The sequence below is a fragment of the Labrus bergylta genome, chromosome 5 (genome assembly GCF_963930695.1).
Source record: "Labrus bergylta chromosome 5, fLabBer1.1, whole genome shotgun sequence".
NCBI lineage: Eukaryota > Metazoa > Chordata > Actinopteri > Labriformes > Labridae > Labrus > Labrus bergylta.
The window spans coordinates 9,128,074-9,146,592 of record NC_089199.1 but is presented as its reverse complement, the minus strand read 5'-3'; the positions used below and the strand labels follow the sequence as shown (position 1 = coordinate 9,146,592).

The window sequence follows — 18,519 nt, the reverse complement described above, 5'->3', positions numbered from 1 at the left end:
TGCTTTAGGTTCCCGTGTTTGTTTTAATCATCAATGTCACAGAAACATCTTATGACTCATCTGGGATTCCTCTGTTTTCACCTCTTCTTCTCCCACAGGGTCTGACTGGACGCCCTGGTGACGCCGGTCCTCAAGGCAAAGTCGGTCCTTCTGTAAGTGCAACTTTTCATCTTGTTATGTGCTTGCTATGTCTTTTGTAAATCAATAAAGAATCACACAACACGACGCTGTACTTGGTGGTGTAATTTTACCAAATGTGTCCCCGTCATGTAATGACTCATAAGTGGTTTCATCAAATTGAATTGCAGGAGATTCATCCAGCCATTATACACTAGTCTCATCCTCAGTGGTGTTTGTGCCCCGCAGAGGCTTTTTACACTCTGACTTAATGTTCAATTAAGAGAACTGGCTGTTTCTCAGCTTCACTTAAACCTGATTTTGTTGGACAGGCTCCTATCTTTCTTGAAAACAACTCCTCCCCTGAACCTTAGTGGATTTGCTTCTTTTGAAGGTTGTTGAAGTTGTCCTTTTATCTGTTTCACTTTATAAATCAAGCTCTAAAACACCTTGTTTCTTGACAGCATATAAACATTGTTTATTTCTGGACATATGAAGTAGTTCTTACCTTTTTTTGGACTGATTGGCTGAAGGATTAGCATATGGTCAGACTGATAATGATAAATGTATTATTTGATCTTTTACTTGTTTGCTTCCTGGCTTTCCTAGTTTACCCCTGAGGGCTTCATTTTTGTTATGTATTTACTTACAAAAGAGCAGTGGATTAAAAGAACATGTATGAATTATTTGAGTGGTTGTTGTTGCACATCCTTTGGCCATATTTGACATTCCTCTGCTACACCACACTCCAAACCTGCAGATCCATCTTTGAGCAGATCATCTGAGCTTTAATTCATCTTTATTCTTTAGCTATCCCTAAATGTAGGATCAACTCATCCCTCATTTGCATACCAAAGCTTCTTTGTTTTCTATTATTATTATGACTACATGATTGGCTATGCTTTGCTGTAGAAATGTGTTGTTTTTTAAATGTGCTTTTTCCTCGATATACTTGACTAGGGAGCTTCTGGTGAAGACGGTCGTCCAGGACCCCCCGGCCCTCAAGGAGCCCGTGGACAGCCTGGAGTCATGGGATTCCCTGGACCCAAGGGAGCAACTGTGAGTGAAGAGTCCAACTGTTTCAGTGTTATACATTTGTGCCAGTAGAACTTGAAAAAAATGTAATTCATGAAGTGCCTTTCAAGGGACCCAAGGACACTTTGCATGGTGGAGTCACAACTTGTGTTTGTTTTCTTTGTTGTTCAGTCTGTCTGTTCTTACAATAAGCTCTAAATCAAGAATAGAAACTATACAAATAAAATCTGGATTTCTGCGTAGCGATTTTACCTTTTTACACACATCCTGTCATCCCTCAAACTAGACAAAGAAGGCAGATGGATCCTGGCCCTGTCATTAACCTCTGCATTTTGTCTCTTCTTCTTTTTAGGGCGAGCCTGGCAAGTCTGGTGAGAAAGGACTGGGTGGAGCTCCTGGTCTGAGAGTAAGTTATGACCCTTGTCTGCTTTTAAAATATTATCTGAGCCTTACAACTGGTTCCTGTGTGTATTATAAATGCTCAAGTGCCAAAACTTTGTTTAGTTGATATCATCATGTTTCAATTCAGAGGCTGGTCCAGACAATCTAACTGACTAATTTATCTAAAAATGTACACATTTAATAGAAACAGATACTGTGAGGAGTTTTTAGCTTGCTATGAAATGGACTGTAATTGATTATGATATCACTTTAAGACCCACAATTGTAATCCAGGCCATCCGGGGCAAGATTAATTATCTCTGTGTTGTTATTATCCAAAACCAAAACTGCTGCCAGGGGCAGGTATCAGATGAAGTGATTAATGCTGAAAAATGCTGCTGAAAGTATTTTAATGGCAAAGATTCTCGATGAGTGATACATCTGACTGTTAAAATAGAGCAGGAGGAGATTTCAGTAAAAAAATAAGAGCTATGCCTCTGTCCACTGGGGTCACTAAGATAAATACAATACAGGAGCTTTAACTATTCTTAGATATCGTTCTAAAATGGATATTTGATTTAGGAAAAAATATATATAAGTACAGTATATATTTGTTTTTAAAGGGCAGTACAAGGATCTTTGAAAGTAGCAATGCCTGTGCATCCAGACTCTGAATGTTCATAATTACATCAGTGATCAAATTATAAAACAGATTCAATTCAACCTTTTTTTTGTGCTGTGTTGTGACCGTGACTCAGAATTGATCTACTGTTATTCCTGCGGCTCAGCTTCCACATCAGAAACATGTTGAAAAGCTCAGTTAGCCATAAGATGTTTATCTCAGTAATAGCATCACCTTTGGCTTAACTTTTGATACCTATCTATTTGTCCCTCTTTTCCTCAGGGTCTACCTGGCAAAGATGGAGAAACTGGCCCTGCAGGACCCCCCGGCCCAGGCGTATGTATATCTCTGTCTCCCCCCACCTCTCTTTCCATATAGCTATAACACTGACATTATCTTACTGTTTTCTCAGGCTGCACTTAAAAGCAACCTCCAGTATCTCCATTTCTCAGACTGCCTCAACAAGAGCTCTGTCTCTAGAACAAGAAAGTCCTTGACACAAATTTCTGGACGTTGAAAGCATCACTGACTCACAACCTGTTTTACAGTTTGTGTTTCAGTGTGTTAAATAAAATGAAGCCTGTTTAACTTGAATTATCCCCATGATTTTTACCGATATCTAATTATATCAAAGAAAAAAAGCATTATTTCCCCCTACCATTGTAATGTGTAAGTCTGAAATCAATTTCCTGACATGATGCTTATGATAGGAGATGATTGTGATTATTATATATGAATGATCTTTTTAGGGTTCTGCTGGAGAGAGAGGAGAGCAAGGTCAGCCCGGTCCCTCAGGATTCCAGGTGAGTCTGTCTCTTCAAACATATCACTCGAAATGGCCTGTTATAGTTCATGTACAAATGCAGCAGTTTCTCCTTTGACTGAAAATGTAACGATTACTGTACTTGTGTTTAAAACTTTTAAAATAGTTATCTCACCTATAGTATGTTCTCAAGGGAAATTGACTTTTAAAAGTAATTTCGCCCCGGTTTTATTTGGCTGTCCAATGAGTGATGATGGTGAATGTAGTCAGTTGAAGCATTCAGCTCATCACAATGTGATCTATCTGATTAAGGAAGCTGGTTTTTGCACTGCTGCATTGTTTGAGCTGAATACATGTCTGAAATTAAACTGTTTTAATGTCTGAGTCAACCAAAACAACAATCAATGTATCCTTATCAATAAAGTCCTCTAAACTCATACTTTATAAGGCTATCTTAGCTGTCGTTAGTTTAAGTATAAATCAGGTTAGCAATACAAGAAGAGGTGGAGATGAGAAATACAGACAGCGCTGGTTCAGGGAGAAAAAAAGATTTTGTCATTTGACAGAGTTCCCCCCTGCAGATACATTTAAGTTAACATGTGAAACCACTGGAGATGTTTTCCATTCTATATACCACACTATCATAGATAAAGTTGAGGTTGAAGATCAGTGTAATATCCCTTTAATCTGTTATCATTTCTGACTCAGTGTGGGTTTTATTAACATCCTTTTTGTCCCTCTCCTGTGCCCAGGGTCTTCCTGGACCTCCTGGCCCCCCTGGTGAGGGAGGCAAGCCTGGAGACCAGGCGAGTGCATTTTTTCTGTCATGGTCTTCGATAGAAGAGACCCTTAAAGAATCTGTGCTTCAGTTTTTAGATTAATGCTGTTATCCTTATTAAACCTGACCTAAACAGCATTTGTCATCCAGTGTGGCACTGAGCTGAGTCAACAAGATCTATATCCTTTATAATATATATATATATATATATATATATATTTAATATGTCCTGTGAAGATCAGGCTCTTAATTATAATTTTGATTCAAATCAAAGGCTGAAACAGGAGTAGAAGTAGTCTTACTATTTTTAGTAGTTCCTCTTCTCAGACATGCATAGTGAATGTGTCTCTTTTTCTCACAGGGTGTTCCTGGAGAGGGTGGAGCTGCTGGTGCTACTGGACCCAGAGTACGTTTACAGTTTGTATTTGTCTTTGCTACCATTGTTTAGACTTATTACTAGACATATTGCTGATTGTCGCTGTGTTTCTTACACCAGGGAGAGCGTGGTTTCCCAGGAGAGAGAGGAGCTGCCGGCCCTCAGGGTCTGCAGGGACCCCGCGGTCTGCCTGGAACTCCTGGAACTGACGGACCCAAGGTGAGGCGAACATTTAGTCCGAAACTACAGAGAGACTGATTTTTAGAATTATTAAAGGTTTTTTATGGCCCAGGGTCTATTCCTATCACTGGCAAACAGTTTCTGTTTTCTGATATGTTCTTATCACATCTAGCAGCAGCAAAACATTAATGTGAGCATATGAATACAGAATAGTATAGTGACCTCAGGCAGTTGTGAGTTGAGTTCACTACACTCAATATACACACACACACACACACACAGTACTCAACAGTCATCACAGTGTTTATCACCGTGAAGTGTTTACTGGAGATGTGACCCACCAGATCCTAACATATCTCCTATTTTTAACAATTTAATTTGAAGATGAGAGTCTAAAAACTGTCAGATTTGTTTGTGTTTAATGAATCCCTGCGTAGTTTCCCTGAAAGTTGATGATGTATTTTATCAAAGTTGGTGCGCTTATTGGCCCTGAGACACTGGTTCAGACTTTGGGTCCCTAACAGAGGTTCTCGGGTTACTAGTTGTGGGAAGCAGTAGTTTTTCCTTTTTGCTATTAGAGTTTTACTTAATTACCTGAAACCCTTGTGAAATAGGAGCTACAAAATATTACAGTTAAGCAACGCATAAGACTTGTATTGAACTGGAAACACCTGAAGAACTGCACATTTTTCTGTTAAAAGGGTCTCAAGCTTAAAAAACTGACCTTTTGGTTCAGCTGACAACCATGAAATGAAACATACCCCACAGTAAGAACTAGCTAAGTCAGTAATAGCTAAGGGACTTTTCTGCATATTAACCCCAGATACTGGACCTTCATTTCACGCCAACTCTTTACTAGTCAAACAGGGAAAGAGAAACAAAATAGAACAGAGAAATACAGGAAGGCTGGTTGTTGTTTTTTTTTAAGAGGAATTATAATTTCCTTGTGTTAATTCAAACTGCTTTTAGGAGTTTTTAGCTAGTTATGAAACAGACTGAAATGTACACTAATGCCTTTTATGAGCAAACAGGACAATAAGCATACTGTAAGATTGACTATTTCTGTATAGTTATTTCTAAAGCTTTAAACTTTTGCTACAAAACAGAAAATGACTTAGACATGTACAGGATCATCAAAATCATCAAAGAGCAAAGAGATAAGAGGCACAGCTTTGTTCACAGGTGTCAACAAAATCAACTTACACTGAAAGTTCCTCACAGGAGCTTTAATCAACATATGTTTATATATGTTAGTTAAACCTGAATGGTCATAATTATAGTACATAAACACATAAATCTAGATTATTATAACAAAATGATATGCATATTTGCATGGTGCTAGCTTAGCTCTGTTGGTAGAGCAGGTGGTCCTTTACAGAAGCTACAGTCCTCGTCACACTGGTCGCAGGTTTGACCCCCAATCCTGACGTGGTTTTATGTATAACATCACCAACTCTCCCTCCCCACCATTCCTGTCTCTCTACATCTATCCTGTTGAATAAATACCCAAAAGCCAAAAAAAAAATCTTACAGAAATGATGATAATAATAAGAATATATGCTGGATACTTTAAAGACAAGACAAACAGGACTCTGATCCATTCGGAAGGAGAAAGTAGAAGATTTCTGTGTATATAAGCTTATCATTTATGTGTTTATGATATTTGTCAAAATTTCAAGTACAAGAATTTTTATTTAACATTATTGTTTGAATAGAAGACTGCATTATTACTCTGAAAATTGTTCAGGACCTAAACAGAAACAAGACAAACAATCAACACAGTCACTTGATTAACAACCATCAACAACTTCCAGCCTCTACAGTTATTTGTGACCGCTGCACCAGAAGAAGAGCTTAAAGCACCTGCAGCTCTCATGGCTGTTTTTTATCTGGTCAGATTTCAATCCTAGTTCAGAGTTTTTCCACCCTTAAGGTCAGACAGGAGCTGATGAAGAGGGTGAGGATTATTGAGCTGTCATGAGTGTGAGTTTGATGGAGGAAGGATGAGCTGACAGTCTTCAGGAAGTTGAAGCTTGTTTCTTGGAAATATTTTTGCAAGAAACAAATAACAAATCCGCCACCTTCACTAGAATACAGATTGACTGCTTTCACACCTACACAAAGCCTGCCTTTGCCCCATGGTTACAGTTTAATGACTGGAGATAGACGGCTGAGTTTGGTGCGGCTATGTCTGATCTCTAGTCTGAGGCGCTGGCAGAAAGGGCTGCTGATAAGCCTCAAAACTTGTGACCAGGAGTTGGCCCAGTGGAGCCACTTAAAGAAAAATCAAAGATTGTATTTCCCTCCATCATCCTGACTTTCATATGAGGACTAGCGGTGATAAAATTCTACTTAAAGGGGAACCATAAATCAAAAAGAACACATGGAATTTGAGATATTTTTCATGTGTCAAGTTAATTTGCTAATTACTTGATGTCTTTTTCTTCTTTTTAATAAAAGGGGTCTGTAAATGGTTATTTGAGTCCAGTAAGTCAACAACTTGTGTCAGAGGAATCATTGTAAAGTTTTTTTATGTGCATTGTTACATCCTTGACTTGTATTCTTTCAATCCTCTGGTCATCTTGAACAGTGCGTGCACAGAACAAGAGTAGCTTGGATCTTTTTTGTTAAATAAATGGTTGCATTCATGCTTAAACACGGCAAGCACTTATTATGTCTGACACGTACATAAATAAACAACAACACCCACTAATATAAATCGGTCTGAGGTATGATAACTGATGCTCATTAAAGGTGTTAAAGCACTGCTTAAACACAACTATTACAGTATGCAATGACCCTCATGAACCTATTTTCTCTGGATCAGTTTCTCAGCCACATCTCTGTCTCTTTGCATAACCCTCATTCATATCTGCTCCACAACAGGGAGCCATCGGACCTGCTGGTGCCGGCGGCGCTCAGGGACCCCCAGGCTTGCAGGGCATGCCCGGAGAGAGAGGAGCTTCTGGCATTCCTGGACCCAAAGGAGATAGAGTAAGCCATGACAGGAACAAAGTCTCAATTAATATTTATAGACATTCATAGGTGGAATATTCTCTACTTGCCTGTAGCCCTGGCAGGTGACTGACCTTTTTCTTATTCCACACAGGGTGACCTTGGAGAGAAAGGACCTGAGGGTGCTCCTGGCAAAGACGGTGGAAGAGTGAGTGGTTGTTATCCATTTTGCTTTTTCCTTAACAATAATTACCAGTTTGAGTATGTCAAAAACATGTAATACATCTCACATTCTACATACTTAATTCTTGCTATTGTGGGTTTTCATTTCAGTCAGCCCTTATTTTGAAAAATATGTCTCAAACTCTTTTCTTTTTCCTGACACAGGGTCTCACTGGTCCAATTGGTCCTCCTGGGCCTGGTGGTCCCAACGGAGAGAAGGTGACCTTTTTTCGTCATTTAAATATTACAGTATAACGTATTGTGTTTCTGCTTGCATTGATCCAAACAAACTGTCCAGAGTTCTGCAAGTGTTGCTGATTTTTACTGTGTTGTGTTTCAGGGTGAATCTGGTCCTGCTGGTCCTTCTGGAGCTCCTGGTACCCGCGGCGCTCCTGTAAGTGTCAGATTTTAACAAGCATGGATTCTTTTAAAAAACTTGATTCCAAAAGGAAAAACCTCCATCATGATTCTTTAGATTGGTAGAGAGTATTTTATTAGATGTACAATAACTCAACATTAATAAGCATCATTCCATATTTCAAATCATATATTTGATGAAATAGAGATTAAAAAGGTATTTTATAGTATCTGTCCGTGTTAAAGCTAAGGTTTCTCTCACTTTCACTCATGTTGCATCCCAGACTAAAAGTCTAAATTTTGTACCTTCTCCTGTTTCCTCTTTCAGGGTGACAGGGGTGAGACTGGTCCTCCTGGGCCTGCTGGATTTGCTGGACCTCCTGTAAGTGCCAAAACAACACTGACCAGCTTTCAGAGCCACAACACTGAATGTCAGGCCAAGTCCTCTACGGGCCTGGAGACATGTTTTATGTCTAAACATGAGAGTTATGAAAGTTACTGCAATAATGTTGAAAAATGAAAAAGATGGAAAATTAGATAAATGTGGTAAAAAATAGTCAGTTAATGATGTGTAAACCAAAACTAAATTAAAGAATGGACCATAATACACATAGTTATAGACTTTAAAAAAAGCTATAAAATCTTATCAACACCTGGATAATTACTCTCTTACTATCTTTATCTCTTTTTGTGGCCTCTGATTTGTCATTTTCTTGACATGCCTCCTGTCTTCTTTGTATATTATCCTTAGGAAAGAAATGAGCGTGTCATTAGTCCTAAGTGTGTGTATTAGTCATCCATTTACTTCCTCCCACAGAATCCAAGCAGCCATCAAATAAAAGTTTTTAATAAGCTGCATCCTTACGAAAGGATTCTCATCAATGTTTCTGTGACAACACCATATGTCATACATTTTGTTCCACTCCGGGTTCTTCTATGATTCATTATTGAGTTTGTGTCAGGATGAAGAACACAACAAGGTGTCTAAATCATTTTTGTCTCACAGCTCACAGACTGTAACATCACAGTTTATCACCACACAGTCTGGGAATAGGTATTGATACTCCATAAATATCAGCTGCTCTTGTTGAATATCCTGAAGTCTGTGACGCATTTTGTTCATTTTAAATGTGTTCTGAATGTACTGAGCCCCCTTAAGGGTAGTGGTAAGCAAAAATGAGAACGCCCCTTTGTCATGGTTTACAAATCCCTGCACATGGATTTTCAATCTGGGGACACAGTTACTGAACTGTGCTGACAGTTTTGCAAATTGTGCGCATGGATTAGCATTACAAATAGCACTGTTTACAAACTGGTGCTTAGGGATTAGAAACCGCGAGAGATGACATATTTCTTCAATCTAACTGATTATGTCTCTTCTTGCAGGGTTCTGATGGTCAGCCTGGAACAAAAGGAGAGCAGGGAGAGTCTGGACAGAAGGGTGACGCTGGTGCCCCCGGACCCCAAGGACCCTCTGGTGCCCCAGGACCTGCTGTGCGTATCTTTTTTGTTTCTCTTGTTTTGTACAACACAATGAAAAAATTTGAATTCTGGCTTTGCCTCACTCCTGAATAATGAAGAGTTCGAACAAAAACTCGGATGCTTATTATTTCGGGAAGTTGGTTTTTTTGTGATAAAAACAACAGAAAGACAGTGATTGACAGCCCATTTTAAGAGACGTATTGTCTTTTTTGAATGTTTTCTCCAAAGTTAGGATTAAATATTTGCTCCAGGGTTAGGATTAAATCACAATGAAAGCAGTCCTTGTCCCTGATTGTGACACACCTGGCAGAAGAAAAGCTAACTACTTCACCAGTCAGTTTCAAACTAAATTTCAAAGCTACTGATTGTTTTTTTTGTTATTATTTTTCACGTATACAACATGAAATAAAGTCCAGGCAGTAATGTGCAGTATGTTTTTTGTTTCAGGGTCCCACGGGTGTTGGTGGACCTAAAGGTGCTCGTGGTGCACAGGGACCTCCTGTAAGTGACCTTTTGAAGACATTTTAATCTCATCGTGTCTCTCGGTCACATTTAGAAACATTTCTTGTGTTTGAATACTCTTCTCATGATTCATTTCATCTTTCTTTTTTTAGGGTGCCACTGGTTTCCCTGGAGCTGCTGGTAGAGTCGGACCCCCTGGTCCCAATGTAAGTTGACAACAGGACGCATCTTTCTTTATACGAACAGCCTTATCACTAACCATACAGCAAATGCATACATATGAGACATTCATGATGTTAAGTACTTTTGATTTTGCATCCAAGCATATTTTATCATTGCCTGCCAAAGTACACAAAGTAGTTTCATCCTTCATTATGTAGAGCCGAGATAGTATTGATCACCAAATGTTACAGTTTATCCAGTACTGGTACCAACGCCGGTTAAAGCACGGCTCTGATAATTCATTAGCTTCCCAAAAATCAACTTGTTTATTTTTTCTCCAAACTAGTAGTCTAAACAGCAATAATATTTGTAATGGCTGCTATTGAGTTGCAAATAAGAATAGATATCTGGAAAATGTTCTTATGAAAATAAGAAACAATAACAGAGAGTTTGAGCTTGCAGAGTTTGTGACTTTAGTCAAAGTTAGCAAAATGTCAGCAGTCAGTGTATTGGCACCAACAGTATGTTTATTTTCATAATCCCGCTGGTATCATAAGTATCAGTCGAGACTTCAGGCATTGAAGGCATTAGAATTTGAATCTGGAAGGAATAGAATAGTATTGGACAATTCTAACAAATGTTAAATTGATAAAAAGAAAAAGAAAAGTTCTAGGTGCAGCAGAGGAGATACAAAAATGATTACTGTCACCTAAGAAGCCTTTTTTAATTGGCACCTGTCTCCACTGATGAAACTGTTTGTCTGTCACAGCGGGAGCTGTTGTAGTTGGAATATTAGTTGGAATATTTTTTACAGACCTGTGAAAAGAAAGTGCAACATATTGTTGAAAAACAAGAGATCCCGTAAGACTGTGAATATGAGAGACGTGTTGTTATAGGTTATTTAAAGAAGCAAAGCCGCTCAGGGGATCACACCTTTATACCACAAGCTTTGTAAACGAACTGTGTGCCTGCTTGTGGGAGCGTGTACACCACAAACTTAACAACTTATACTTAATGTCTTTTTATGCATTCAAGTTGTTTAATGTACATTTTGTCATCTTCCTCTAGGGTAATCCTGGACCTGCTGGTCCCGCTGGCCCCCCTGGTAAAGATGGACCCAAAGGTGTGAGGGGAGACGGTGGACCCCCAGGCAGACAGGGTGATGCTGGTCTCCGCGGTCCTGCTGGGACTCCTGGAGAGAAGGGAGATGCTGGAGAGGATGGCCCCGCTGTGAGTTTCTCTGTCTTTAATCATATTCCTCCTTATAACACTCTGAGCACTTCTGGGCTTTTACATAACACTGACCTTGTGACGCTTGAAATACCACTCAAGTTCCTACAGCTCCCACATATTTAGCCCTCCCCTCCTTCTCTCCAGACAGCGCATCTCCTTGAGCCAGCGCCAAGGTGAACACAGGTGTCCATTATAGAGAGAAGAAAATGATTAAATGTGTTTGTTTTCCGTCGACTTTTAGGTAGCTCTGTCAGCCCAAAGAGCCAATTTTGGCAGTAATCTACAGCAGCTGAGCACACTCTCCATTAATACAGCGAGCTGTCATTGTCCATCACTGACTGTAATAGCAGACCAAGACATATGACAGCACAGGGCAGCACAGGCCCAGTGACAGACTGATGACAGGACCCCAGGCTTTTACTTTGTCTCCACTCTCGCCCCTGCCACAACACATGGCGAGTCTTGTCGTGATAATAACACATCAGGGAAGATTGCATACTCAAACATGAAGATATCCACTGTGTCGAGTTCCTTTCTACCTATTGATTACATGTATGAAGGCTTGAGCCATTGATCAACACTTCACAGTCTTTGTGGGCTTGTTGCTGTGTTTAATAGTCAGGGGTTTGTTGTGAGTTTGGTGTAAGGGAGCTTTCAGTGTTGGGCAGAGAGGACCGTGCTGGAGAAGGTTAAGTAGACCTGAGAGGTGATGGAGGGATCGATGTTAGTTTGTGTTGCTGCAATTGGTTTCCAAAAATCCCAGGCGGAGCAAATGACATGTGACATAAATCAAATAAGGAGGGTTAGGGTTACAGAATGACTGACATAGAGAGACTCAAAGAGGAAGAACACAACACAAATCAAACTCTCTTACAGCTTTAAACACAGTAAACTTTGTTTTCAGGGACTTTTGTTTTTTGTTCACAGGTATACAGATATTTTAAGTGTATAGATGATTTCCCCTCTCTGTTAAAAAATAGTTGAAAAAGCAAAATGATGTTCTGCTGATACATGACATAGTTATTAATTGTGTTTTCCACCTCTTTGCCCCTCTCAGGGTCCCCTCGGTCCTTCAGGCCCTCAGGGTCTGGCTGGTTCACGCGGTATTGTTGGTCTGCCTGGACAGCGTGGTGAGAGAGGTTTCCCTGGTCTGCCCGGACCCTCTGTAAGTACAGAACAATCTGCTATTTCAGCATTTGTGTTGCTTCTTTTTTGCAGGTGACTGAATCATAAGCAAAAGCAAAAATTAAGAAATACAAAAAGAAAAAGGATTTTTTTTTTCAAAAGAAAAAAAACAATTATAATTCAAGCAATACTAACATGTCTTCCTTGCAGCCCATAAAAAGTGATAAAATACATTAAAACTAAAAAAAGAACATCTCACATCTTAGAAGCTACGTAACACCCGCCAACAGCCCATTAAAGTAATAAACCACAAACGTAATACAGATCTGCAGCTTTTAATGTAATAATCCCACATTCTTCATACTTTTCCCACAAATGTGTGATACGTAATTTACTGCAAATGTTATAGCTATTACATCTGCATGGATTTGTTATGTTTGTGGGAAGGTGAAAATCTTCAGCTTTTAAAATTGTAATAACTTCCCACAAAAGTAATATGAAAATGATCTTTGTGGTCATTGCTGCCAACGAGTTCAAGTCAGTTCATTAGAAAATATCACGAGGCTGGACAGAGAACCCAAACATTTAGGTTTGCAGGGAATTATGTATAAAGTTTGTAGTAGGCTACTGCTATTATGTTTATGGGAATGATTACGTTTGTGATAATATTACATTAAAAGCTGCAGATCTGTTTCAGGTTTGTGGTTTATTACGTTTGTTGGAGGTTATTACATTGGCAGGGGTTCTGGGCTCGATCTCTGTTTTGATTTTTTCAAATCAAATGATTGTCGAGCAACCTAAATGTCCACTAACTGTATTTCTAAAAAAAATTATGAGAATCAGAACTGTGACTCTTACTGTATTATTTATTGACTCAAAGGAGGATTATTAAGGATTTGATGGTCACTCCAATGTTATTTAAAACTTGAAGGGTCTCCATTTCTGAGCTGCATGACAAGGCATCTGGGCTGTATGACAAGTGACATACAGTCTGTTAAAAACAAAAGGGGAAGTTAACTTAATGACTATTGCAGTCAAAGCTGCAATAGCACAATAGCAACTGTTGTGTCCCTCAGAAGCAGAGAAAGCAGGAACTCTGTGGACCATCATTCTGCTGTGTCCTAATTAGATCAAACTTAAACCTTGTCTCACATGAGCTCAGATTTTCCTCATGTTGAACTGATTTTTATTTGATGTACAGTGTGACGTGTGACACGACGGCTCCTCTGCTTACAGCCCACACTATTTGATATCTGACATGGGCCATGTTCCCTGCTTTCAGCCTCTCAGTGGGCATGTCCTCAACATCAATTATTTATCAGCAAGCATGAAAGTGATGCCAAGACAGAGGTTTTGATGCCAAACTCTGCTAGGGGTGGATTGAAGCAGAGAACATGCTTTAAATATCTGAATCTAAGTGGATACAGTTTTCTCTATTTTAATTGACGATAATGATATAAAAGTACCCAGAGAAATAAATGTTGTTTCTAGAAGACTATGATGCTACAGAAGAGGTGGTCTATGATAAAACAGGGTTCATAATGTAGTGCAGTTAAAGTGGTATTAAAGTGACAGAGGTCATGTAAAAACACACCAGTATCCGCTGATCTACCAGTTCTTATGAAGTTAAACTAAACTTAGTTATCCTCAACTAAACGCCAACAAAAACTTCTTCTGCCTGACTTAACAAACTGGGTACTTCTCCAAAACCATTTGGGTTTTTTTAAATGAGGAGATTCATTGACCAGGCCGGTGCAAAATGATGCTTCATTTTATACAGCACAGTGTCATCATCATAAGGCCTTTCACTTTACTTACTTTTTAATCTATAGATATGTGGTTAGGATTCAGTGAGCAGCGTAAACATTGGTGGGAACTTATCCAAATTTAGTGACCAAGTGTTTGTAAAGAAACTTGATGAAATAAAGACAAAGCTGAAGCTTGTAGTACTTGGTTTCAAAAGTTTTTTAACAAGGCTTGAGAGTCTCAGGAGGCAGCAGTCATTTCCAAATCATGTTGCCCACTTATTAAAAATGATATAATATTCATTTCAATGTTGTTACAGTGAAAACCTCTGAGCTGGCCAGTACAAGCCTCATTTATTTACAAGCATATAATTAGATTTAAAGTGAGTCAAAACCAACCATTCACTTTGTGTCCAAAACATGTATTCACAAGATGTCAGACTGAATACAATATAACAAAACTCTGTACTTTATCAGTTGATAAATTATTGGATTATTTTTAATTATGTTTAATAATGTCCAACTTTGTTTCTTCTTTCCTCTCAGGGTGAGCCTGGAAAGCAGGGAGCTGCTGGGGGCGGCGGAGACCGTGGACCCCCTGGACCTGTTGGACCCCCTGGACTCACTGGACCTGCAGGAGAGCCTGGCAGAGAGGTCAGTAATAGGGCATCATCGACACACAGCATAAGTTTAGAATCACATCTTTCACATCGATGTTACTCCACTGACTGTTTGTATAACATGACTGGAATTTCAGAATTGTGCAATGTAGGCCAAGTCTATTGAAATACACTGTTATGTACATCATGTATACATTTGCATTGTGTTTACACTGTATTAGTGATGCGTTTTGTTGGAGCCGGCTCATTATGCAGCTGTTCAGTATTCAATAGGACAGCTGGCTTGGTGGAGGTGGAAACCCTTTACACTGTCGTTCTTTCTTCTGATAGGGTAACGCTGGATCTGATGGCCCTCCTGGTAGAGATGGAGCTACTGGAATCAAGGTGAGAAAGACACAATGATGCTACATTAAAATACACGTGGTTGAAACCTTTGTGTTGTAGGACACTGCCTTATTAACATATTGATGTACCGGCTCTCTGTCTTTGTGCTGAAGGTTCTTTGACAGTCAATTTTTGATATGCTGTTTCTCATTATAGGAATTATGTTGCTGTTCTTCTATTATGTTGCAGATGTTGCTTATATTTCCAAGTTTTTTTTAATTTCTGAAAGAAATCAATGTAATCATTGGGTTGTCTGTAATACATTTTGAATAGAATTTAATTGAATTAAATAACCTGCTGAACCCTGATTGGCTTAAATCAGAATCTAATAGTAATCACAATCTATGGATGGTCATCCATGAGATGGATCTTAGGAGCTATTTTATTTGCAAAACCAATCCAAACACTAATGCATTTCTTCAATTATAGCAATAACCTTAATTTTATCTTTATTTCATGATTTATATGCATTTAAATCCATACCAAGTAAAATACGCAATTTTTTATTTTTTTATTTATCAGAGCAGACGAATATACATCACCCATCACATACATCCTCCATTCCACTGTACTATCATTGAAGAGTTTTTCTGACATGTTCTGCTCTCTGTGCCGCAGGGTGATATTGGAAACACTGGTCCTGCTGGTGCCCCTGGCGCTCCAGGCGCTCCTGGTGCTTCTGGCCCAGTCGGTCCCACCGGCAAACAGGGAGACCGAGGAGAGTCTGTGAGTAATGACTCCAAAAACTCAAGTGAAAAATGTGGTGATGTCTCTCTATCCAGAAAGAAAGCAGACATCATTCAGAAAAGGTGGATTTTTCAACTGCTAAAAATTTGCTCTCAGGAACAGACAGGGACATCTAAAGGGCTTTGTCCTTGAATAAATGACCTGTGGACAGAGTGAAAAACAACCTCTATATCACATTTTGTTAATGACATGGAATTCACTCTGTCTATTCAAGTTTGTTTTACTATTCTTTGGTACTAAAATGTAAAATTAGTCTTTTCTCACTTGTAAATTTGACAAGAATGCTTTTGGGGCGTTATAGTGGCACTGATGGAGTAGTAGATGTAGATTATGGAGGCTTTTAATATAGGACAGTATGTAATAACACAGATATGTGTTGGCTAAGGGCAAAACCTTGTCCCACAACCTGTCCCACAACCTGTCCTCTATACCCAATACCATCAAGCCTACTACAGAACATTTCCTCTACACTTAATGCTTCAATTATGAATATCATCAACTCTTCTCTGTCAACGGGTGTGTTGCTAACTGCAATCAAGCAAGCTCGAGCCACCCCACTGCTCAAAAAAACTCTTTTATCCAGGTCTACACTGCCTCCCACCCACTGCGCTCTGCCAATGAAAGGCATCTGATCCAACCTTCACAACAGGCCCTAAGTCTCTAGTTAGACTCTTCTCCTCTGTCATACCCCTGTGGTGAAATGAACTACCAAACTCCATTTGATCTACAAAGTCCCTTTAAGAAAAGTTAGAGATATAATGACTTCTTAAATCGGTGCACCAGTATGGTTCGTTTCTGCTGCAGCTTCATTCAGATCTCTTGTGATTTCTTCACAGGGTGCACAAGGACCTTCCGGACCGTCAGGACCTGCTGGAGCCAGAGGAATGCCTGTATGTATCTTTCTGAACATTAATACACATACTTGCACAAACAGTTTTTAACTATTCAGATTAAATTAAATTTACATGCCTAAAAACAGTTTGTGGATGTTCTGTGTATATTTCAAATGAAGAAGGAAATAAAAAATTGTGAAATAACAGTAAGTTTTCCTAAAAGGGTTGTTGTCCACTTGTTCATAGGGACCCCAAGGACCCCGTGGAGACAAGGGTGAGGCTGGAGAGGGTGGAGAGAGAGGACAGAAGGGACACCGAGGCTTCACAGGTCTTCAGGGTCTGCCAGGACCTCCAGTAAGTATTCAGATTCTGGATCTTTCTGTAACACTTGTCAAATGAGTTGAAATTATCCTTGTTTTCTACATGGTATTTAAAACAATTAAACTTAAAAAATATATATTTAACTTAACATTTAACCCTGTAAAAGGCTGATGTATGAGTGTAAACATTATCTGTTTAGGGTCAAGCTGGAGACCAGGGTGCTACTGGACCTGCTGGACCTTCTGGACAAAGAGTGAGTGCTAGTGCTGACAAGATAAAAAGAAAAAGGACAAAGACATTAGGTTTGTTTTTTTGCAGGTCTTTAACAACATGATTTTTCCTCCATCTATGTCTGTAGGGACCACCTGGACCTATTGGTCCCGGAGGAAAGGACGGTTCAAACGGTCTGCCAGGACCCATTGGACCCCCCGGACCCCGTGGTCGTAGTGGAGAGACTGGTCCCTCTGTGAGTACCCAAGAAAAAATCTTTGTCCGAAACACTAATTAGGACGATAACAGACTTTAAAGTATAACCCAGGCTGTAAATGTGACTTCATATCTGACACATAGTAGGTAGGTGAACATGATTGATAACATATTCATAAATACATAACGCCCTCTGAAGTGGAAAAGATCCAGAATAAGTCAAAGAGCCTCAGAGTGCAAAATTCACACTCCATAAAAAAAATCATGTGCAGCAGGTGTAAGTCATGCTGTTACTGGGTGTGAATGACGCACAGAGCTTATATACTCTCATACTGTACGATATGACCTGCTGATATGTATTACTAAGGCCTCTTTATTTTCAGTGAAAACCTCTTCAGACTTCCCTTTTTGCTTGTGTTGAAAAGCAAAGACAGTCTATTCCAGCTAGGTGTGGATAAAGTAAAAAATGTTTAATTTTGGATAAAATAAGCCGTTTTCACATATGCACTCCGGATAATATCTAGATATTTACAGGGGGAGTTCTCCGGAGATTCTCCCGAACTAGTCGTTCACATATGCTCCTCACAGCGGGGGACTTTCCCTGTCAGAGGGGAGGGGGATTGGGGGATTTCCCGACGTAAGATGTGACGTAAATAAACAACGTGGAAGTAGCGTCCGAAGCAACAGAGTCCGCTACACGACGTTATAATGAGAATATTTGCCTTTATTTCAATGCTTTGTGTAATCCAATGGAATGACAACATCCACAAAAGAGCGGAGAACAACATAGTAAGGGAATATTGTGAAAATCTGGGAATAAATTTCTTACCAACCAATTTCTACAGCAATGTGTTTCTAAAGGTGTGTAGTTACACATATAAAAAGATTTAAATTCAACTCCTGTAGGAAAATCTGTGAGAGCTGCTGAAACTTCGGGTACCTGGAACCCTATTGGTTGAAAATTTGAAATTTTAGATTTTTTTTACATGTGCCTTAAATAGCATCTTAAGGTTAAATTAGGGGTTATTTGAGATGCTGAATCCATTGCAAGCATTTATTTTGCACCAAAACCACTCCTTGGTAGAGAAACGGCCACGCCCACTTTTCCAGCTCTCTTGAAAACCCTTTGTTTAGGTAAAAATCAATGTTGCTTGTTGCATGTGAATTATAAAGTATCTTCATAGGTCTATTTT

General features: G+C 39.3%; 1 protein-coding gene across 2 annotated transcripts in view; it reads left to right on the top strand.

Annotated features, from left to right (window-relative positions):
* col2a1b (collagen, type II, alpha 1b) overlaps positions 1-18,519 on the top strand; it is a 47,977-nt gene that overhangs the window by 25,085 nt on the left and 4,373 nt on the right. For both annotated transcript variants that reach the window (XM_020636732.3, XM_065954687.1), the window contains 25 exons: positions 99-152; positions 1,078-1,176; positions 1,505-1,558; positions 2,438-2,491; positions 2,905-2,958; positions 3,671-3,724; positions 4,058-4,102; positions 4,193-4,291; positions 7,139-7,246; positions 7,362-7,415; positions 7,595-7,648; positions 7,770-7,823; positions 8,115-8,168; positions 9,173-9,280; positions 9,716-9,769; positions 9,883-9,936; positions 10,961-11,122; positions 12,183-12,290; positions 14,542-14,649; positions 14,946-14,999; positions 15,618-15,725; positions 16,583-16,636; positions 16,826-16,933; positions 17,100-17,153; positions 17,259-17,366. In XM_020636732.3, coding sequence (XP_020492388.1) covers positions 99-152; positions 1,078-1,176; positions 1,505-1,558; positions 2,438-2,491; positions 2,905-2,958; positions 3,671-3,724; positions 4,058-4,102; positions 4,193-4,291; positions 7,139-7,246; positions 7,362-7,415; positions 7,595-7,648; positions 7,770-7,823; positions 8,115-8,168; positions 9,173-9,280; positions 9,716-9,769; positions 9,883-9,936; positions 10,961-11,122; positions 12,183-12,290; positions 14,542-14,649; positions 14,946-14,999; positions 15,618-15,725; positions 16,583-16,636; positions 16,826-16,933; positions 17,100-17,153; positions 17,259-17,366 — 1,917 coding nt within the window. The remainder of the gene's footprint in view (positions 1-98; positions 153-1,077; positions 1,177-1,504; positions 1,559-2,437; positions 2,492-2,904; positions 2,959-3,670; positions 3,725-4,057; positions 4,103-4,192; positions 4,292-7,138; positions 7,247-7,361; positions 7,416-7,594; positions 7,649-7,769; positions 7,824-8,114; positions 8,169-9,172; positions 9,281-9,715; positions 9,770-9,882; positions 9,937-10,960; positions 11,123-12,182; positions 12,291-14,541; positions 14,650-14,945; positions 15,000-15,617; positions 15,726-16,582; positions 16,637-16,825; positions 16,934-17,099; positions 17,154-17,258; positions 17,367-18,519) is intronic.